Source organism: Neopsephotus bourkii, unplaced genomic scaffold, assembly GCF_033783945.1.
Source record: "Neopsephotus bourkii isolate Nb327-2 ecotype Australia unplaced genomic scaffold, CSIRO-AGI_Nbou_v1 NB_1780, whole genome shotgun sequence".
Taxonomy (NCBI): Eukaryota; Metazoa; Chordata; class Aves; order Psittaciformes; family Psittacidae; genus Neopsephotus; species Neopsephotus bourkii.
In genome coordinates this window covers 1,863,256-1,885,744 of record NW_026902254.1, presented here as the reverse complement: position 1 = coordinate 1,885,744, position 22,489 = coordinate 1,863,256, and the positions used below count along the sequence as shown (strand labels likewise).

The following is a 22,489-nucleotide window of genomic DNA, read 5'->3' as shown; positions in this document are numbered from 1 at the left end:
GCAGCTTGAGCTGGCTGGAAATCTCTGTTCAAACATCAAGACTGCTAAGCATGAAGACAGTTGTGGAAGCATGAAAAAGACTTGCTCACCAAATTAATAAAAATTAAGTCAACTCTTTGCAGGGGGAAAGTAACAATCCATTAGTTCCATCCGCCTCTATGAGCTAAAAAATGGAACACTCCTGGAACACCAGGAACACAAGGAGTTTTTTCAGTCTACCTCAGATTTGGATATCTAGCCTCTGAAGTACTCGAGGCACCTAAAAAGAAATAAAAATCACTTCTGAAACTCTTGACTTCACATTTTTCACAGGAGTATCTGCAGACACGTTTGCTACTTCAAAGCCTAGGCCATTAGGTGGATATTTATGAGAAGCTAATGAATAAGAGATCTGTAATACATTAGCTACATCGTTTCAAGTCAGTATCAAACTTACAGTAAAAATCTCAGGATGTAAGCAGAGTTCAGTGCTGTAAGAAACTACAAAAGCAACCCTTACAGGGAAAGAAAGTGTCTTCTATGAACTAATGTAGCCAAAACCATGCAAACACGATTCTGGCTGCTTAAGCCTTTATTCATGTACATAACAGGTAATAGAGCTTTGGTGCACAAAACCACTTTATGGCCAATGCAGAATATTTATTTTTTCATCAGCATGAAATATTGATGTGATACATATAGGTTAATTTATTTAAAAAAAAAAATCCAAACAGGTGAAGAAAAAACCCCACTGTTTTCATATGGATAATTTGCTTTTTACTGGGCATATGGCAATGATTAAAGAAAAACACAACTCTATGAAGCCACGCACTAGACAAGGGGAAAGCCCAACACTGTACAGTGCACAACTGAAAAATTACAGAAACCTCTTACAGTAATGCCAACATAGTTGTGCACTGCCTTCAATACTCCTTAAGCAGAATGGCTACACAAGCCAACTCAGGACAGGTTCTTGTGAAATTTCAGCACCCTTTCATCCTGAAATGCCCACACCTGTGTGCATGAAAACTTTTGTAACTCAGTAGTACAATGGTGATTCTGCATTTGAGAATCTAAAGCTTTACCTTTCCCTCAGCTCTGTTCTCCCAGACCCCAAAGGAAAATTCCACAGGGCTTCCTCATACCTGTTTTACAGGTCTATTGGCCAAGAACACACCAGGAGCATTGCTATTTCTATATACTATATTCACATGCTGTGCAAGGCAGTCCTGTCTTACCCATCTGTTCTGATGCTTTATGAAGTAAGTTAAAGGGACATTACATTTATGAATGTAAGAGGGATAAACCAGCACTCATTTCAGGAGTTTCTGCCAGTTATATGTAAATGTTTTTGCCTTGCGGAACTGAAGAACTGATGGCATACTTACTATTTATATAGTAATATATATTTATATAGTTATGGTATTGGAAGGAAAGAAAAATTCAATTTAGTCAAAGCTATACGGGAGCCGTGAATGAGATAGTATGTGGTTCACATTAAAGCTTGCTGCCCACTTTAATTAGACATCCAACTTTGCCTCAAGGTACAACTATGAGATGATCTTCCAAGCTTGTAAAGCACCTCAGCAATATCTGGAGTCGAATGGCACAAAACTATGGGAAAATGCCCCATTAATTACTGTGTAAGGGGTGAGGTTAAAACTGATCCTCAAGGGAATACTGACTGTGGACAGGAAGTGTCTTCCCAACACGTCTGTAAAGAGAGGAAATCAAGAATCAGACCTGCATAGCCTCTGTTTCAGGAGGGTATTACAGCAGGCGCCATCCCTTCTAACACGTATGATGGATCCTAAGCAAAACTAAAGGTATGTCCTGCCCTCTCGGTACCTTAAGGCACACACGCGGTGTCCCAAGAGCTATCACCTGGCCAAATCCCACACAGCAGCCACGTTTAGTAGTGCCGTCGGAGTAAAGAGAGCGGGAGCTGTCCCCCAGCCGCTCACCAACCACAAGCGGTGAGAAAGGGGCGACAGCGCAATGGAGGGGCTCCCCCGCCTCCTTCTCTGCACACCCGCAGCTCCCGCGGCATTCCCAGGCCCGCCCGCCCGCCTGTCTCCCCCCTCCCTGCCTTCCCTAAGGATCAGCGTGGACTTCGCCTCACGACTCCGCCGCCATACACTTGCCCGGCTGTCACCATGGCAACGCCCCTGCCCGTCCCCTCAGTGGCTTCAGCCGTGCTACCGCGCATGCGCCAATCCTACGCATGCCCTGAAGAGACCCGCGGCTGGGTGGGGAGGGGTGTGTATACGCATGCGCAGTTCGCCCGGAGGTGCCCACTCTGGGTCTGGGCAGGGCAACGTGTGGCGTCCGCTGCGGCTCCCCCTGCCCACTCGCCCGCCGCGGCCTGCGCGCAGCTCTCTGCCGGGGCGGGGCCAGCTCCTGCGGGCGCCCCAGCGCAGCCCCCGCCGGGCCCGTCCGAGCCGACGGCATTTCCGGGGGAGGGAGCGGGGCGCGGGCTGGCGGGGAGCGGCGCGGCGCGGCGCGAGCAGAGTTGACTATATATGGTCAAAGACAGGGGAGAGCGGCGGGCTGTGCGGGCGCTTCCTGGTTTGTGCCGCTGGGCGCCGCGGGGCTGAGGCGGCGGCGGCGGGAGCAGAGCGAGAGGCCGGTCCGCTTGTGCCGCGCCGGGCTGCGCTCGCCGCCCTTACCAGCCCTTCGAGCTCCACCGCAGTAACAAGTGGGCGAAGATGCCGTACGAGATCAGTAAGCCCGCGGGGGGGACCGGAGCGGTGAGGGGATGGGGACGGGGACTAGGGCCGGGTGGCGGCGATGGGGAGCCCCGCTGGCGGCGGGAGCGCAGGGCCGCCCGCCGCCGCCCTGGAGGCGGGTGCGGAGCCGGCAGTTCCTCACAGCCCCGCTGACAGCAACAAGTGACCGCGCCTGCCGGCAGGGCGTATAGCTGGGCGGCTGGCGTCCGGTACGGCTAAGAGTAAGCCCTCTTTTTCCTTTTTATTTTTATTTATTTATTCCCTCTTTTTCTTCCTGTTCCCATAGAAAAAGTGTTCGCCAGCCTCCCGCAGGTAGAGCGAGGCGTTTCCAAAATTATCGGAGGTGATCCTAAGGGCAACAATTTTCTTTATACCAATGGAAAGTGTGTCGTCATCAGAAACGTTGATGTAATGTATCTTGATTTATTTCGTTTCGTACTGTAGAGCTTTTGCTAAGTTTCATTTTGTGTCCCAGCCCCTGTCCTGTGATAGCCCGTGTTTCATTCTCAGTTTGTAATTCCCATTGAGGTCACGGATCTGTGATCCTCAGCAGGGGAACAAGCAGAGTGCATGACTCAGGCAGAAAACCACGGGCAGCGACTGCAGAAACCTGTAGTACAACGTGCAGTTCTCTCTCTTTGCATAGGAATTAAGACGAGAGACTGGTGTATTCAGGTTAGCCTTGTTCATCTCCTCAAATACTGCTGTTAGGAAGTTGAGTGCTGTGTTTGCCTAATAAATGAACACTTCCCCATTTGCTGTATCGAGCTTGTAAGAGAAACATGCAAATACTTGCAGACCCCATCTTTAAATATGCTAGTCCATAGCTTCTTCCTCCACCCTTGCACTCCAGAAAACAAAACGGTTGTCAGTTGTTTTCAAGCTGCATGCATGTTGAGTTCTTAGCCCTGGTCACAGGGAACTTTCCTCATCGATTAGCTATAAGAATGCCCCAGTTAATGTTTTCAGTGGTGTGAGGGTTTGCTTTTTTTTCTTCTATGGTGGTAACTAGAGAAATGCTAAGTGAGTTATTTAAGTGACTTCAAAGATGGCATCCTTTTGAAAAGTATGGAGAAAACATTGCATGTCTAGGCTGTTGTCTTGCTACTGCATCTCAAAAAATACTTTTCTTCAAAGTAAATGCTTGTTCTTTAGAAAATCAGATTCTCCCCCAGATTTACTTTCCTCTCTTACTGCAGATTTGGCCTGCAATGAGGAGGGCTGCAGGGGACTAGCTCATACCTCTCTGGAATTTTTAGGTCTCTGCAAAAATGGATTTGTTTATGGCTGCATCTGTGAATCACCTTTGTAAACTTATTTTTTTATGAGCTGTTTTCCTGATTAATCTCATTACTCCCATTATATTCAGATGATCTATTCATTGTCATGCTGTAATACAGAAATGCTATTAGTAACTTACTTATTTTTCCAAATTTCTTTTTTGGTATCAGTTTAAATTCATCCACTTAAAACCAAAACTATGCTTGCACTCTGTTTTCAGTGTGTAAGTGTAATGTTGTAAGAGTGCTTCGCTCTTAGTAGCAAGCAAATTTCAATTTTCTGAAACAAGAAGTCCCAGTGAAACACTGTAATGGCACACAAAGTGATGAGAGAAGGGAGAAAAGCCACTTTGCTTACGTTACAGTTTTTGCCCAAGTTATGGATTGTGACTTCTCCTTTGCATTGTCATTAGTGCTTATATGTCCCTACTTTAGGGGTTAAATTAGAAGTAAACAATTCACTTTTATCTTCCTGAATCGGCTCACTGAAGATTTGCCTGATGCAAATGTCAGTCCTAGTGTGAGCCAGAGCTCTGAGCACATGGCACAGTCTGAGTATAAGCGAGGTGGGGTTGTGGGAATTCAGATTTAGACTGTTTAAACTCTCAAGGGAAGTTGAGAACGAAAGTCATAAATCTCTGGGTTTTATGGTGTAATCCATGCCAATAGGCAAGCTGACCTAACTAGCAAGGAGAGTCTGCTACTGTTAATAATTGACAGGTGATGCTCTGCAGACAATTACAGAATGTATTGTAGCAGTGACACAAAAACTGACCAGAGCCTGTGTTGTAGCTTTTGTGTTAGAGAATGTTGTGATTTGTTCATAACTCAGCATGGAACTGTGTCCGCTTGTAGTTGCGAGCCATGCTTTCTCTGAATAATATAGAAGCCCCTATCATAGTTTGTAACAACCAAATGAAATATTGGGTGGTCTGTGTGTAATCCCTCCCTGAACAGTACTCTTAATGAGATCGTTGTGCCCTAATAAAAACAAAAAAGCAAAACAAAACAGGTCATCAAAATGCAGTGATCACTTTTCCCTTAAGTCTGAAGCTATCTAGTGTTAGCTAATCAGTGTTGATGGGTATAGCATTCAGGGTTAATGCTTGGTTTTTGAGCATGATGTAGAGGTTTCATTTAACAAGAGAAACTCCAGGAACAGTGCTGGAAAAGCACTGTGAGAAGGACTAGTGATAATTGTAAGGTTTCATTCCTTATTAATATTTTACAGTTTTCGTGGGTCTAAGCCTACTTCGAAACTTGGAACTTAAACTGCTCACTTTCATACGTGGCTCTGGTTTCAGTGTTCAAAACAAGCCACATAAGCTTGCTTTTGTTGAATCCAGAATTAGGTACTGTATTTTTCCCAGCTACCACTATAATCTTACCCAAAAATCTTTCTTTTCTTTTCCTTTTTTTTTTTTTTTTTAGATTATTCCTGAATCTGTTTACCATATCTTAAATTTGGGAGTCTGTCTTCCATTTAACCCCTCAAGTCAGTCTAGGACCAGTCTCTCATCTTACTAGCTTCCTGGACTCTTGAAGGTTCTTGCTGTAAAATAGCAGCTACTTACATATGCCATTAATAATGAATGGATGGGTGGGGTGTTTGAGCTCCCTGTACTTGTAGGTGATGCAGCTATAGAATGGGGAGAACATGATCATGTCTTGCTTAGATAAAATCCAGTTACACACAAAATGGAGAGCTGTACATGCTATAAATGCAGATGATTGTGGCTTAAGTAGGGCTATAATACACTCAAGCAGTTTATAAAAGCAGGAATGGAAAAGAACTGCTTCTTGCATGAGTAAGCTGTATTCTGTTTCCTGAGATGTAACAGTACTGCATCAGCAGGAACTCCAGCAAGCAGGAGATTGTCTGCTTTCTAACACAGAGCAGGTGTTTTAGTTTTTCCTAATTGAATGGCTGAGTTGTACCATAATATCAGGTGGTTTTCTGGTTTGGTTGAATAAATCTACATTAATCATAGCAATTAAAATGGACTTTTGGTTTGACCATATGAGTCAAATTTCTAGAGCTTGAAGATACCTGTTACCTTGCAGAATTTTATATTTTCTAAGGAGTGTATTACTGTTGTAGTATATTACTGCTGTATGTACTATATTTGGAAGGGGTGCAGAATGTCTTTTTACACAGTTCATTTGAGAACAGATTTTGCCCCGATGTCATCCTTTTCTGATTTGTGTGGCATTTCCATAGTTTAACACTTAATGAACTGTTAAGACACTGAGTCAGTTTTACTGTCAAACCTGAAGCACCTGAAAACATATTCTAAGACTAAAGAGAAAATCATGATGGGATGGCATTGAGGTTCTAGGGAAAATATCTTTCCCTGTGCTATTCTAGTAGCTTTTTAAACAGATTGCAATCAGTAAAAAAGAGCAAGCATTGTACACCTCATCGGTTACTGAGTGCTCTTGAGTACATGGTGATGATTAACAGCCACGCACTATGGTTAACCATATGCTTAATTTTCATACTTGACTTTAGTAGGATTGTTGGGTGTGTGCTGCAGAGCACAGCTTGTTTAGTATTCTCCTTGGATAGCTGACTTACCTGGGCCAGCCCCATAAAAAGAAACCTGATGCCTGGCCTAATGTTTTCAAGGTTTTTCTACCTTTCAGGAGGTATTGGAGAGGAAACAGTCACAACAGTTATGGCTGTTAGAGGAAACACTTTGTCAGTTGTTAGAAATTAATGTTGCTTTGAACAGCAGTATTCTAGTGTGTACTGCACTTACTATGTACTTCACTAAAGTATTCTACTGTGTACTGCAATTTGTGCTGCACTTTACAGTTTTAGGCAATAGCTCTATTTGAGAGGAGGAGTGTGAGCAGAAGTCCTAAGTTTTATCTTTGAATATCTGATTTTATGCCTTTGAAAACCAGGAAATACAACTTGCTAACTTTATTTGTTCTTTAAACTAGAATCCTGCAATTGCTGACATCTACACTGAGCATGCCCATCAGGTTGTAGTTGCCAAGTATGCTCCCAGTGGATTCTACATAGCATCTGGAGGTAAAGTATCAGCACACATGCTGCATGGGGTATGTGGACGGAGCTGTTGAAGTGCTTGATGGCAAAACAGAGTCGTAATGCTTCACATTTATATACAGAAGATGCACAATTAATGTAACATGGTTCAATGGAATTACATATATGTGCCTGAGGAAGGAATGATTTGTGTAGTTGTTCCTCTAACCTCTTTCCAAAGTAGTGAGTTTACTGACATGCTTGGTCTTAAAAAAATATTTAAATCAAAAAGAACATGGAAATGAACTTTAAATACTTGGTGTGAAGCATTAACAAGAACAAATCTTAGTGTAATGAAGACTTGTGTATGTGCAGCAGAATGGAAACTTATTTCTGAAATACAGGACTGTTGTCTTTGTTAATAAACTTTGATTCATTGGTGGTAGGGGAGGGATTCTCGAAGAGCACATACCCCTTTCTTTTCCTTTTTCTTTTCTTCCTGACTAAACTTGGCAAGACTTGTCATGACTTTTCTCATGTTTGTAACCTGAACTAAAAAAGCTTGCTTTGGTAACTTAACGGGAAGAGGCTGATTCATGGTTTCTGTGTAATGTATGTGAATCAGTAATCTGAGAATTGGTAGCATGAATTTCTGCAGCATAAATTTCCTGGATTGTTAGTGGAAATTGCTGCAGTTTTGATGACTTACAAAGAACTAACCCTTTCTCTCCTCTTTTTAATAGAAGCTTGCTTCAAAAAAACCTTTTTTTCAAGAGGACTGGTATACAGTTGAGGAATATTGATAAATATACTATGACTTCAATTTCTTAAAAATATTTGCAGTTAATCAATGGATATTTTAACATCTGCTTGCCATTGTACATTAAAAATGCTTCAGAAACAAGTAATGTGCCCAAATACAGAAATGCTTTCTAAGTAATATATCTGAAAAGAAAACACTTTGAGTATGAGCTCCTTAGAAAGGGAGTCCAGACTTAGATGCACAGGTCTTAACAGAATTAGTAGAATTGGAGTTTCTCTTTCAGCAATTTTAAAGGTACAGTATTTTTTAAAATGTAAAGTTGGCTTTTCGCGCATCAGAAAGATGTATCTTTTGAGTAGTGGAGAAGAACAGTAATGGTACCACTTTTTGGGTTTTCATTCTTTACACCTGTCCTGATCTGAAAGGAGCCAGAGCCAGGAATTCCTTGGCTCAGTCTTGTGTGTGACCATGTGTTAAATTGAATACCTTCTTAAAATCCAGTTTGCATTCTTTATTTTACAGCTCTAGGTTTGTGCTGTACTTATCTCTCAGAATGACCATGTGTTCTGTTCTTGCACCCTTGTAGATTTTCAGTCATCTATAAAAGAAGAGTTTTATACACATAATCTGATCTGGGAAGTTTTTTAGTAATTATCAGCTTAATGAAGCCTTGCTCTTCAGGGAATATTCAGTTGACTTTTTTCAAACATTGTGTCATACCCAAGTAAATGAGTTTAGGCTGCAGTATTTCCCTTAAAAAGTGCCTTCTGCATGTCATTTATAAATAGTTCTGTGATACTGCTGAGCATGGGGTCTGAAGATAGTATCAGGCTGTTTAAGCTGTTTCTAAGTATAACATGTAAGATTCATTTCTCTGTCTATAAATCTGCATTAGCCATGCAACCTGCATTAATACTTCATGTGCTTGATGAGACAGACCTTTGGCAATATACTTTGTGGCTTTTATGGTAATTTCTCTTACTGCAGTCATAACAGATGTAGTAATGGGACATATAAAGTTAAAGCTGTATGTGTACTATCTATTAATAGATGGAGCAATCAATTAAATTCTTAACTCTACATTAGAATTCTGCTTCAATAACACATTTTGCGAAATGGAGGATTCTTCATCTGCCCTCTTAGCAGAAGGGTGGTGGGTCCATGATCAGGTCCTACAGAGGCAGTGTTGCTGTATGCTTAAATTGAACTGTGAAGATGCACCAATAAATGATGAACAGAACTCAAAAGTGTTATGCTAAGATGACATATACATATTTTAGCACATGGTTTATTCTAAAACAGTGGCTTTAATAAAGGGTTCAGTACACACAGAATTTGCTGTGTGGGTATAGAACAGTTCCTCTGGTGGTTTTTGAATCTGGTAATGCTGCACCACAGTAATTGCTCTGAATACAAGGAAGCTCTAGGGCTACGCAAAGACATTTTCATTATATTAAGCCATAAGTTGTTATGACCTGTGCTGTCTGCCACGTGTGGCATTACCATGTTTGAATGTACTGTTGGATTCCTTTGCAGTAATCCAGATAGTGCAGGTATTCGTGCACAACATGAAGTGTGTACATGCTTCTGTATAGAAAAACCCATTTGGATGCAAAATGGGTTTGCTTTGAAGATATAAAAAAAATCTGAAGTATTAATATCAGTGCATCAGACACTATCCATCAGACTGCTCTGTAGATGCTGGGTGGCTTACTTCCTAATGAGTGTGGGTAAGCTGTCTTGGTGAGGAGAGAGTAGTATGATTGTTGGTTTTGTTTGGTTTTAGTTTTGGGGGGGGGGGTTTCTGGATTTTGTTTTAGGGTTGTTTCTTTTTGTGTGTGTTTGTAGCATGGATAATTGACACATACTGGCTGTACATTAGAGTTCCTGTCCTCTTGCTGTGCAGGTTTTTTTGGGTGTCTGCAAAAGTTGCCTCCATGTTGTATATATTGCTGCATGTCTTGAACATTATTATCTGGCTATAAACATCATTCAGTGAAATGGATGTAGTCATCAGTGTTCTTCAGTCAAGTAATTTGTAGTAGTTGTAATAGGTTAAGAAAAGAGGTTCCCTAGTACAAGTGTTCAGTGTAGCTGAAAATCTGTATCCTGGCAGATCGTTGAGTCATGTGACTGAGTCATGCTGGAACAACAATAGTTATATTCTGTTTTATTATGGCAGATGTCTCTGGAAAGCTGAGAATCTGGGATACTACACAGAAAGAACACTTACTGAAGTATGAGTATCAGCCGTTTGCAGGAAAAATAAAGGACCTTGCCTGGACTGAAGACAGCAAGAGAATTGCTGTGGTTGGAGAAGGAAGGGAAAAGTGAGTAATTCTTCTGTGTGTGTGTGTGTGTGTGTGTGTGTGTGTGTGTGTATACCTATATGGTAAACCTCTGTTTTCTAACAAAGCAGGTTCTTTGCAGAAAGCTTTTTACTCTTCAAGGGGAGAAAACTGTGGCTTGTTCCCTATTTCAGCTTCAAGTTGTTCTGCAGGAGAATTCTTTATGCAGTCTTTGACAGCTGTAAAACTGTTTAGAGAGTACAGTTCTATAAGAATTTCTCAGTTTAAAAATTGTGGGGTCTTGTTTGTTTTTTAGAGTTGAATATTATGTTCAGTTATAGCTGTTAGTATGCCTTTGGTATAAGAAGGTATTCTAATTCTGGTAGAGTGGGAAGGGAGAACCACCAGACAGTTCTCCTCCTCCTCTTACACCTTACAGATTGAGAGGATATGGCTGAATAAGAGTAAGAAAATAAAGGAAAAAAAGTGTATCTGAATTTTCTCCCTTAGCAACACACCCATATTTTTAGGCTTTATTATGGTAATAAATAAAATCACAACCAGTTGTCCTAATCTGACTGAGGTGCTCATTAGTCAGGTTTGTGTCCTTTCTTTAATGTTTAAAGACAGACGGATCTTTAAGGCAGAGTAGTGTTATGCCTGAAAGTCTGAAAAACATAGTGTGGTCCTGTTCCCTGACCTCTAGTACCGTTTTTTAATTGCCATCATGTACTGTGTCTTTTTGACAAATCTCTCAAACAGTCTTTCTGTTTGAGAGAGATTTTTGTCCTGTTTTGCTCCCTCCACCCCCACCTGCCCCGGGTAGATACTCTGTAAACTTGTTCTCCTACCTCAGACTCTACAAGTTTTCTGTTAGGTGGATGAACTTTCAGTCTAGAATTTTGCTGAAGTGATTCTGTAGCTTCTCTTTATAATAGTGGTGCTCTGGTAGTTCAGTGCCACTGTATTGATTATACTATTTCAGGGTTTTTTTTTCCCTCAAGGAGATTTAAAGGTAGAACTGACAAATACTGTTGTAACTCTTCTTCCTTAAACCTTTAAGTAATAATAATTGTAAAAGCGATGCACCCAATTTAGGCCAAGTAATCAATTAATGATCTAATGTCATTGTTATCCTGGCTTTCCACATTTGGTGTAGTGACTAGGCAGGCAGAATAATTATTGCTTCCTATAAACTGACTGAAGAATATCTTTTTGATCTCTGAGTTTTGGAAGCTTTATACATAAAATTTGCTTGTCAGTCCCCTTCAGCAAATGTCTCCTATTGAAGATTAGATTCTTTTTCCAGCAAGGTCCCAAGTAGCCTTCAGGGAACTATGAGGAGCTTGCATGAGATTAACGAGATGACCTATTTTCTTTGAGTGCACGCAGATCTGCTGTTTGCAGATTCTCATGAAGTTAATCTACGTGTAACTTTTATGAATTGTAGTTATTGTGTGCTTCTCTAACTAGATTCGGAGCAGTGTTCCTGTGGGATAGTGGTTCTTCTGTTGGCGAGATTACTGGGCACAACAAAGTGATCAATAGTGTGGACATTAAACAAACGAGACCATATCGTCTGGCAACTGGCAGTGATGACAACTGTGCCGCTTTCTTTGAGGGACCGCCATTCAAGTTCAAGTTTACAATAAGTGTGAGTTTAAGTTGAGCTGTAGCTCTGATAAACTGTGCAGAAAGTTGACTGAAAGCTCTCCAACAAGCCTGCAGTTCTTGTCACAGCTAGCTGTCATTACAGAAGTTCTTAGTTCCTCCTTTTGAGGCATAGTTGGTGTCAAGTGGCCTTCTTAAGCCTGTGTATAACTGGAGGCTTGCCTTAGTTCAAGAGAACTGAAATAAATGAAAAAAAAAATAGAAAACCTGAAGCACTTTTTCCAGTTTTCTTTTTTGGCTCTTCATCCTCTTCCATAACTGTAGAAGCAGGCTGTTACATCGGCCCTATTGTTGCTTTCTGAGCATTGCTTCCCAGTGCAGTTGTGTAGAATTTAATAATCTCCAAGGTGCCTGATTCAAGAAATTTGGTGGTGTGAATGGAATTTTCCAATCTACTTAAAAGTGCTCAAATCTGAAATCCCATGGCAGCTTAGAAAAGGGTGAGTCTAAATATTTGGAAACATAACTGATTTCTACGAGAACTGCATCTATAACTTCTGTGGTCAGTTTTTGTTCCTGCGTTTCTTTTAACTTTTGTTTCCTATTCTGTGAGTTACAATCTTTTAAATAAAACAAACAAAGCTTGGAATTGCCACACTGAAGACATTCATCATTACTGGAGGCCAAAGAAGATGAAAAGCCTAAAGCTACTGCAGCTGTTTCTGATGGCAGAAGGCATGCTTCATGCCTTAAAAAAAAAAAAAAAACAAAAAAAAACCGAAAAACCCCCTGAAACAAATGATTGCAAAGATACTGGATGTTACTGCAGTAATGAAGTAAACATATTTAGTTCTTGTTTTATTTTTAAAATAACAGTTGTAGGCATTTTATTTTCTTAAATATGTTCCTTGAATACTCTTCATACACTGACTTTTAGAAAGGATTCCATTGTGGTTCTAGAAAAGGAATTGTTTTGAGCTGTGCAATCCAATGGAATGATGTAGTTGCCTAATATGTTTCTGAACTTAAGTTGATACTTGCATTTTGCTAAGCTGACTCTTTTTGAACTCTCAAGTCTGAATTGCTTACCAGTGCTGCTTACACTTGTATGTGATACAGTTTTTCTTTTAAAATGATATTTGAGTTGATATATCTGAATTGGGCACAGGCTGTTGTATGGTTTAGGCCTTGAGGTATAATCAGGAAACAGCATAGTTAAAGAAAGTGGGTTAGAACCTGCCTTTCATAATACTAAAAATAGTCTTCCAAATCTCTTTGTGTTGGCCTCATTGTGGTGCTTCCCTATTTAATATCTGTTTCCTAGTTAGCATGGTTTGAATAGTCTCCTACTTGTAAATAGTCTATTTGGGGAGCATACATCAGTCTTGCCTGGCTACTTCACAGAGCTACCATTAGTGCAGTCTCCCAGAAATGAGATTCCAGTAAAATAATTATCTGTTCTTCATGCCTATGTTTTTTACAATAAGAAGGATGAGGTATTGTTCTCTGTGTAAAACTTCCTTGTATGATGAAGCAAGAGTTAAAATCTGGACAGTGTTGCAGAAGAAGCCAGTGACCACAGGGAAGAATCTCATAGTTGCATCTAGCCTGCAGCTGTAGGTTTTATTTCTTGCCTGTCCCTGAAACTGGGTACTCTTTCATGTGGCATTGTATTAAGTTGTTTGAGCTACACTGGCTACTGATGCCACAGTTCCCTTTCTGGACTATTCTCAACCCCCATCATCCTCTTCAGGTAGAGGCTAGACTTGCTCTGTAGCCATTCTCTACAGCAGGCATCTTCCTACACAGCTAATTTATGGCTTGCATGTAAGAGAACTTCATTGATACTGGATTGTCTTCTATGTAAAAAGGGTCTGTTCTTATCTTGTGTTCTGATTCTTACTTTTTTTTCCCTACAGGACCATACACGGTTTGTAAACTGTGTGAGATTTTCTCCTGATGGGAACAGATTAGCTACAGCTAGTGCAGATGGCCAGGTAAAAATAAAGAAATTATTTTTCTAAGATTTTAGCACAAGAAGACTTTCTTGTGTATTTTGGGGATAGCATTAGTATTGTAAAATACATGTTGCTTTTTTCATGCCAAGAAATGAGTGGCTTAACCTTTTAAATATCCTGCTATAAGGCTATAACAACTGATAACCAGACTGTTCTCACTCAGCTTTTTTTCCCTATACCATCTCCCTAGCATATTATTTCTACAGATTATTTTAGCAGAATCATATTAAACTTTTGGGATATGTATGTCCTTATGATTGTGAGGAGTGTGGTCGAAATACTGAACTAATAGCCCAGTGTGGACTTTCCAACCCTAACCATTCTGTGATTCTATGACTCCCTACTGATAAGGCAGGTTTGACAATGACACTGTAGGTAGCTGCCCCTCCTACGAGGGCACATTCCGATGACTTTAGTGCTAAGCAGCCACTATCATGGCAGGAGCCAAAAATGTAACATCTTCCAGAATTTCAAATGTCAGGATCCAATGTACGGAGTATCTTGCTGTGATTATTTACAGTTGTAATCTCATTCGTTTAGTCTTAAATACAGGAATACTTGTTCCTGTTCCTTAAAAATCTAGTCTTTGATAAACCTGTAAGCATGCCACCTTACAGAAGGATGATTTCTGTAGTGCAAGTAATAGTATTTCAGTTCTTTGTTTGTTTTTGTTTTGTTTTGTTTTTTCCTTGTTACTGCTTTTCCTTTTAAGTTATGTGTCTGTGTGCTCTCTTAAGATTTTTGTCTACGATGGGAAGACTGGAGAGAAAGTGTGTGCTCTTGGTGGAGGCAAAGCTCATGATGGAGGTATTTATGCTGTAAGTATCACTTCATTTGTGCAAATGGTCCATAGTATTTCATTATCAAGTTCATGGACCGTGAAGTTTGGCAATCAAAAATGCATTTACTATCTTGTGACATTTGTTTTCGCAGATTAGTTGGAGCCCTGACAGTAGTCAGTTGCTTTCTGCTTCTGGAGATAAAACTGCTAAAATCTGGGATGTTGGTGCTAATTCTATTGTCAGTACTTTTAACATGGGATCAAATGTGTTGGATCAGCAGTTGGGTTGCTTGTGGCAGAAAGACCACTTACTGACTATCTCCCTGTCCGGCTATATTAATTATTTGGACAAGAACAATCCAAATAAGCCTTTACGCGTCATAAAGGTAGGTTAAACTTCTTGTTGCACCCATTTCTGCAATAAGTGACTCAGTGGTTGAAGCTATCCAGATGGAGCAGTAACTATTGAAAAATGGTTTTGTTAAGTTAGTATTACCAGACAAGCCCTGTGTGTCTGATTCTTGCAAGTGACGCGAATCAAGAAGTTAAAATGTTACATGCATAATGCTGTGCTTTGTGCAAACATAGAGACTGATTTTGTTTTCAGTTAAGGTTATCAACTTATTTTTCATAGCAGCTTTTAATCATTCTTGAGATGCAAAAAAAATAGAGCATAGATAGAAAACTACTGGTGGCGTCTCATTCTGTCAGAGCTAGTGTGTTATGAACAAGGTGACCAGGGTTACTGTGCAATTGAGCTTTAATTTTAGAATTTAAAGAGTTCTCTGACACAGCACTCTCCTGGGAACTTACATTTTTACATGAACTAGAAATGGACGTCCCAAATTCTTGCTATTGGTGCTACAATTCAGGCAGTTGATGTGGGTACATGACCATATTTAGTCCTTTTCCATGAATCATAAAGTGCCTGAAAAATCAAACTTCGTCAATGAAAAGGCCATGAAAGTGTTCTGGCCCAGCAGGCTAATAAGAATATTCATAGCGCCCATTCATTCTCTTTAAAGAGTAGTACCTGGGTATAGCAGTGCTGCAACTGCTAAGTGACTGTGCTGTCAAGTAGTGATTTGTATTCTGGGTGACTTTTAATGGTTATGAAAAGAATGTTATTTTGTAATTACCTACAGATCTTCTGAAATAGGTTTAATCTATGTATGTGTTAAGATGAAAATTTGCTCGTCCATAATTATTTGTGTTCTGTTCACAGGGTCATAGTAAATCAATTCAGTGTCTTACAGTGCATAAAAATGGTGGAAAGTCCTATATTTACTCTGGAAGTAATGATGGTCATATTAATATCCTTTGAATGATAGTGGTATTTGCTGTAGCCTTATAGTCTGAGAACTAGTTTGGAGGAAAAAAGAGTTCTTTGCCAAAGGCAAAAACTTAACGTTTATTTTACACAGGTGAATAGAAGTTAATTTTACTTTCCCTTAACTTGCCTGTTGTACTGTTTGCCTTTACACTTGCCTGCTAAATATAAACCAGTTCTTAATTTCCAGTTGTCAGTACTTTGTGGTGTAAATTGTTAGTATGGAGGAGCAAGTAAATGTATAAATTAGCTTCCTGTAACTTTTCATGTATTGTCATACACACAAAGTATGTATTGCTTTTTCTAAGTTACATGCCATAGATCTTCTGAAAGTCATGTATCTTGCTTTTCAGATGTTCAGGACAGAAAAACTTTCTGACCCATCTCTGACCTGTTACCATGCATTTCTCTTTACAGTTACGTTTTTTTTTTCTCCTGTATTTAGGTGTGGTTTTGAAGTTCTGTGACATACTGTGTTCTTTATTTGATTTCCCAAATGTCATGAGGCTTTTTCACTGATGACTTTTTTACTGAAGAGAACTTGTACTACTTTTGACACTTTATTTAACTCCTGTTGGTTTCTGGAGCAAAACACTGGGAATGCAGCCTGGTTTGCAAAGGGCACGTTAAAGGGCGAGGCTGGGATATGTTCAGCTAGAAGACTGTTGGCTTTTCTTCAGTGTTCTGAAGCTTATAAGTAAAACTGCAGTCTTTCATCCTGCCTGCTGTGGTGCATTAAAATGCTGTCACATTGGCATAAGTGGTAGTAAATACAGGACTTGTTTCTTTACAAACTTGCAATATAGTGTTAGTAGTTCAAGCTGATGTTAACATACAACATCAGGGAAAGCCAGTGTTGCCAGTTCTAACTATGATTCTTTAAAAAGTATTTCCTGTTCTCAGACCTGATGTTAACTGCTCCAGTATTTGCTACTGTCTGTGGCAGGTCATTTAGCTCATTACAGAACAGCAAAGGTTCATTTAATAAATATTTTGAGAGTATGAGACTGACTGAACCCTGTATTGTCGAATCTCCATCCTTAGAGATACTCAATCCAGCAGAATGGGCAGCCTCTTGTAGCTGACACTGATTTGAGCAGCAGGTTGGACTAAGTGATCTCAAGAGATAACTTCTAAACTTAGCTACTTGATCAATTATTTATTTTACGATTCTGTATCTGACTGCACCAGTCTTTCCAAATGTTCCTTAATTCTATTATGCACATTATTGGGATTCTGAAACTGGAGAGAATGATGGCTTTTCTGGGAAAGGTCATACAAACCAGGTTTCTAGAATGGCAGTGGATGAAATGGATCAGCTGGTCACCTGCAGTATGGATGATACTGTGCGCTACACCAACCTTAGCAAGAGGGACTACAGGTTAGTTAAAATGTTGCCTTTATTGTAGCATTACAGCCCTAATTATTCTACAGCAAGAGTTTTGTTGATTTGTGTGGCAAAGAAATTTTTGCAACAGTTTATTCAGGTTTTATGTTACCATGGAAACTGTATAGAAATGATTGCTGTACCAACCTTGCTTTTTTCTGTGACAACAAGAAATGCATCCAGGCTTTTCAGTTTGTCTCATCCCTTCCACAGGTTAGGTAGAGATCAATCTTGTATCAGGTGGTTCAGTTAGGAGACTGTGGGAAGGGTGCCCACTTTCTGATTCATAAAGTAATAAATGTGGTTAGGGAGGGTGGGACATGGCTGTTTCTTCATAGAGGCTGCAGTTGAAGCAAAAAACTTTAAAGAAACCTGTGAAGGTCACCACTTAGTTTAAAGAAAAATAAATAAACTCCAGTGTAATAACATTTGACTTTCACTTAGGTGTACTACTTGATCAAGATACTGATGCTTTAAACAGTAAACGCAAGGAAGCTTTGCAGATTATTAAAAAATAAATCTTTAAATTATATGTGTTCTTGATCATTAGTATCATTTGTATTATCTGAATAGGCAATTCTGAGTAATGTTAGGCATGGTATAATTTCTTTTCTGCTTTGTTCTTCCTGCTTCTCCAATTTTGCACACCTTTCTCCAGTGGTCAGGATGCTGTGAAAATGGATGTTCAACCAAAATGTTTAGCTGTGGGTCCTGGTGGCTATACTGTAGTTCTGTGCATTGGACAAGTAAGTAGTAATTTGTGGGTTATTAACACAATTCCTCTGTTAATAGTGCTGTGTATGGTAACGTGATGGTTTCCAACAAATCCTTTTAGTGTGGGGTCAACTTGCACATCTGCAGAATTACCTAATGAGAGCTATGGGAAACATAATTCATTAGGATACTTGCTAGGCTTGTCTTTTTGCATCCTGTACCAATTTGACAGTCTTACGTATAGGTTTAAATCTCACATGGTCGATTGTGTGAATGCATCAGGATTTGTTGTCAGTACAGCTCTGTGCTAGAAGGCTTACAGCATCTGAATCATGCTCTTGCCTGATCTGTTCAGTGCTGTGATTTTGGGGAAAGCATATCTTGTTCCTGCATTATGTTGTTTTTGTAGCTAATCCAAGTAGCCAATTAACTACTGCTGTTGTACAGCGTAGGTAGCTCTGGGTTGCTTGCCAGTAGTGTTAAGATCTCACAAATCCAGAGACTTTGCACCGAGGTTATTTTGTATCAAAACATGCTTAACTTCAAATGTTTTATACCTTCTCTGTGGATGCTAGTTTTATGCTTGGAACTTTGAGTAGTGTTGTGCCAGCTTGTTTTCCATGTGAGTTATAATTCCCATTGTCCATAGTATAGACCTCGGTACAAAGTTAGAATTTAACACTGCAATATTAACTTTCTACTAATTTGGTCCTGCCTCCTTTCCTTAAGGAGCAAACTGGGAATGCAGTAAGCATTGCTAAAAATACTGTTTTGTCAGTGTTGTTCATGTTCAAACCAAATGAGGCAAAGCTGAAGCCAGTAGAGCATGCCCTGCGCTGCCTAATTTAGAGCACATAGGTACTCCAGTGCAGCAGATTAGTCAGTCACCTCATGAAGGCATTTATTTCTTCTTTTTTTTTTTAATTAAACTGTTCCCTTAAGATCAGAATGTAGTAAGAGTTGTGAGCAATGTATTGTATTTATGACTAAACTTTGTGGCTTAGTCATAGTTTTGTATTGGGCACTTTGAAGAAGAGTCTTAGTTTCTAGTTTTCTATTTGCAGATTGTCTTAATGAAAGATAAGAAGAAATGTTTTGCAATTGATGACCTTGGCTATGAGCCAGAAGCTGTAGCCATTCACCCTGGAGGAGGTACAGCAGCAGTGGGAGGAACGGTAAGGTTGCGCTTCCTAAACCTGTCCTGCTTTGAACTTGTAACTAGTAACAAATATTTAACGCTAGGGGATGCCTTTAGAAGTAGTATGTTGCAATTTGTAAGAGCATTCTTACAACAAGCAAGTGATGTGTAATTGGTATTTCTGGACTTTTAATTCCCCAGGTTCTACCATTATCACCTAACTTTCTATCTTGTATTTGCTGGTTTTAAATTGTCAAATTGTTTTTACTGAGTATATGCTTGAAGTAGGTAAATTCTAGAAACCAGGTCTGTGTTCTTGACTTGGTGGGTTGTAGCCAGCATAAGTAACAGGTTCTTTAAACTGGTTCTTAATACAAGCACTACCAGATAGAGCTGACGCAAAACATTCCTTAAGTTCAGTAAGCCTTCCTCTTTCTATTGTAAAGTGATTTTTGTACCTTTTCCCCTTCCTCACTATTAATTTGCAGGATGGGAATGTCCGTTTATACTCAATCCAAGGAACCTCTTTGAAAAATGATGAGAAGTCTTTGGAAGCTAAGGGTCCTGTTACTGACCTGGCATATTCTCATGATGGTGCCTTTCTTGCAGTCTGTGATGCAAACAAAGTTGTCACTGTCTTTAGTGTTGCTGATGGCTATGCGGTAAGAATTGTTTAAAAACAAATTGGCAACAAATTGACTGTCTAAACCTGTTGTGGTGAAATACAATATAGCGGCTGAGACTTCATTGTTAAATCACTGTTTTGGTGTTTCTATGACTGTTAAACTGGTATTTCTAGTTAGCGTTACTTTTTGTTCACAACAGCCTTTGTGAAGCTTCTGCATCATAAGAATAGGTGAGGAAATGTACAGCATGGGTTGGCTACTGGGAAAGCACTCAAACCCATCTAATAGCAAACACATTGCATAGGAGTTGGATCTCCACAGGCCAGTGGTAGTTAAATATAAAAGATTAGAAAATCATCAGTACAAAGTAATGCATGTGCCTTGTTCTGATTGTCTGAAGTACTAGTGTGGTGGGGTGCTTCTTTTGTGTGGGGTTGGTGGTGGTTCGTTTGGGGTTTTCTGGTGGGAAGTTGTTTGTGTGGTGCTTTTCTGTTGGTTTGGGGTTTTTTTAAAGGGAAAAAAGTCAACAAAATATGTGCGTGCCTGTTAGAGCTGGTATGCATTTCTGGAAAATGGACAAGAATGTAGGCTCAGCTTGATAAGAATCATGCAATACAACAAAATTGAATTAAATAAAGCAGACTTGGCAATAAAAATTTGCTGGCTGTGGCACATGGTTTACTGTGGTAAGAAGTAAGCAAAGAAAGGGATACATTAGGGCAGGGAATCTTGATTTTCATCCCTCAGTTAAGTGTCTTAACCAAGAACCAAAGAATGAGCAATTTCCACTTTTCAGCTGAGTAGTCATTATGTGTATCAGCCTGTAAAATCATTAAGGTAACTGAAACCACACCAAACTAGAAAAATGCAGATGGCATTCCACAGAAATATTGCATTTTCTAAGTAAAAATTGAACGAATTTTGCTTTTAGAAATATCTGTGGGATTACTTTAAAAGTCTGTAAGCGAAAAGTAACTTACTGCATATGCACTTTACAGATCCAGCTTTCATCAAAAAAGTCTTAGCTCTTTTTACGGAAGGTTTGGATTTTACCAGCCTCATAAGTGTTTAGGTACATAGCATAAAATGAAGCCACCAATTGGTTTGTTTGGGGCATCCATCTGTACTGCGATGGATGTACATCAGACAATGTACATTGTCTGAACTATTGCAGTAGCTTATTGTAATGCTACAAATTAAAAGCCAGGGATTTCCTGAAGTAGCTTAAGCTAATGAAGTAACACTGTATCTTTAACTTTCAAATAGGAACATAATGTTTTTTATGGACACCATGCAAAAATTGTTTGTATTGCCTGGTCTCCTGACAATGAACACTTTGCTTCTGGAGGCATGGACATGATGGTATATGTTTGGACCGTAAGTGATCCAGAGACCAGAGTCAAGATACCAGGTATGTTTCCTTCAAAAGATTACTTTTGAGAGTTGCTAGTAGTTCTTGAAAACCAGCACAGCTTTCTGGAATTGAGCTTTGAATGTTCCCGAGCTAATTTAGCCTTTACATTAGTCTCTGTGTAGCCACAATACCCAAAACTCTTCTGTTGTTTTGTACTGACTTTTTAAAATATACTGTTACTATTTAATGCAGCTGAAAATCACATTTGGAATATGTGCTGAAGTTACTTTGTCAGCCTCGCGTTCCTAATTATCTTCTGTTATTTCACACTGCCATACAGATGCACACAGGCTACATCATGTAAGCGGCTTGGCATGGCTGGATGAACACACTCTGGTAACAACATCCCATGATGCTTCTGTCAAAGAGTGGTCTATCTCCTACAATTGAAATAATCCCTCTTTGGAAGGACCTAATCAGGGACTAGAACTACTGCAGTGGAACATAGCATTTCTCTTAAAGAATCTGTATTGGCCTCTGGGTCTGCTATCATATCCTCATATCTTTACAGGGTGTTCATATCTGTAATTAAATGTACTTTGAAAGCTTTAGCCAGTAACAGTTTGCACATGAAAAGCACTTAAATTATGTCTGGAGCTTAACCTTTGTGCTGAACATTCCAGAGGCAACAGCCAAGTGAGTTGGTGTGAAAGGTTCAGGTGTGAAAGATTCAAACTCAATCAGTTGCTCTTTTCTAACCAAGAAACATGAGACTGTACAGCATGAGAGTAATACTTCTCATTTTTTCTAATTACAGAACATTTCTGTACTAACGGTCATAGTAAGAGTATTTAGTTGTGATCCAAAACCAATCAAGCTGTGTGCAGCTACTGTATATTGCTTTGCTTCTCTGTACTGCACCAAACTGTTGCCTCAGATTTTCTCCTCTCAGATAACAAAATGGGGTACATACATAATAAACTTTTTATGTATTTCATGTCAAAGCTTTGTGGTTTATTTTAAGGTGGAAGTGTGGGGTTTTGATGTACTTACTGTTGTGGGTATAATGTTTACAAATAATCATTGTGGCAACTTCTTGCTTCAGAAACACATTTGTTACTTTCATGAATTAAGAATGTCTGGTCATTTCAATGTCGGAAAATCATTCTGTTTCGAAGATTAAAGATTTTCTGTTTGAAGGAGGAGAAGCATGTTATTGTTTAAAAAAAAATGCAGTACTTCTACCACTTTTTTGAAAATACAGGAATTAAAGTGAAGCATTGTTATGACTTGAAGTGATTTTTCTTAAATATGTTTGCTGAGTGAGTTTTATGCCTTTGCACATGAGGAACAGTTGCATGGAAGCTGTTATCTCATGCGAACAGGTTGTGACCTTGTTTAGTTTCCTTCTCCCACTCTACAACACACTTCAGTGATTTGAAGCCATCTGTCTAGCAAGGGTGGAGGAGGACACTGATACAAAGTGGTAGGAAGAT

The 22,489-nt window shown here is 39.6% G+C and overlaps 1 protein-coding gene across 1 annotated transcript; it reads left to right on the top strand.

The window, feature by feature from the left end:
- The first annotated feature begins 2,310 nt into the window (after window positions 1-2,310).
- On the top strand, window positions 2,311-21,990 carry WDR1 (WD repeat domain 1). Its single transcript, XM_061379930.1, has 15 exons — window positions 2,311-2,703; window positions 2,995-3,116; window positions 6,938-7,028; window positions 9,929-10,076; window positions 11,508-11,688; window positions 13,565-13,642; window positions 14,401-14,481; window positions 14,597-14,830; window positions 15,670-15,759; window positions 17,001-17,155; window positions 17,820-17,907; window positions 18,940-19,050; window positions 19,502-19,675; window positions 20,906-21,050; window positions 21,334-21,990. Exons 1-15 carry the CDS (start codon window positions 2,688-2,690, stop codon window positions 21,441-21,443), a joined length of 1,824 nt encoding a protein of 607 aa, XP_061235914.1. The 5' UTR covers window positions 2,311-2,687; the 3' UTR covers window positions 21,444-21,990.
- Window positions 21,991-22,489: the final 499 nt, after the last annotated feature.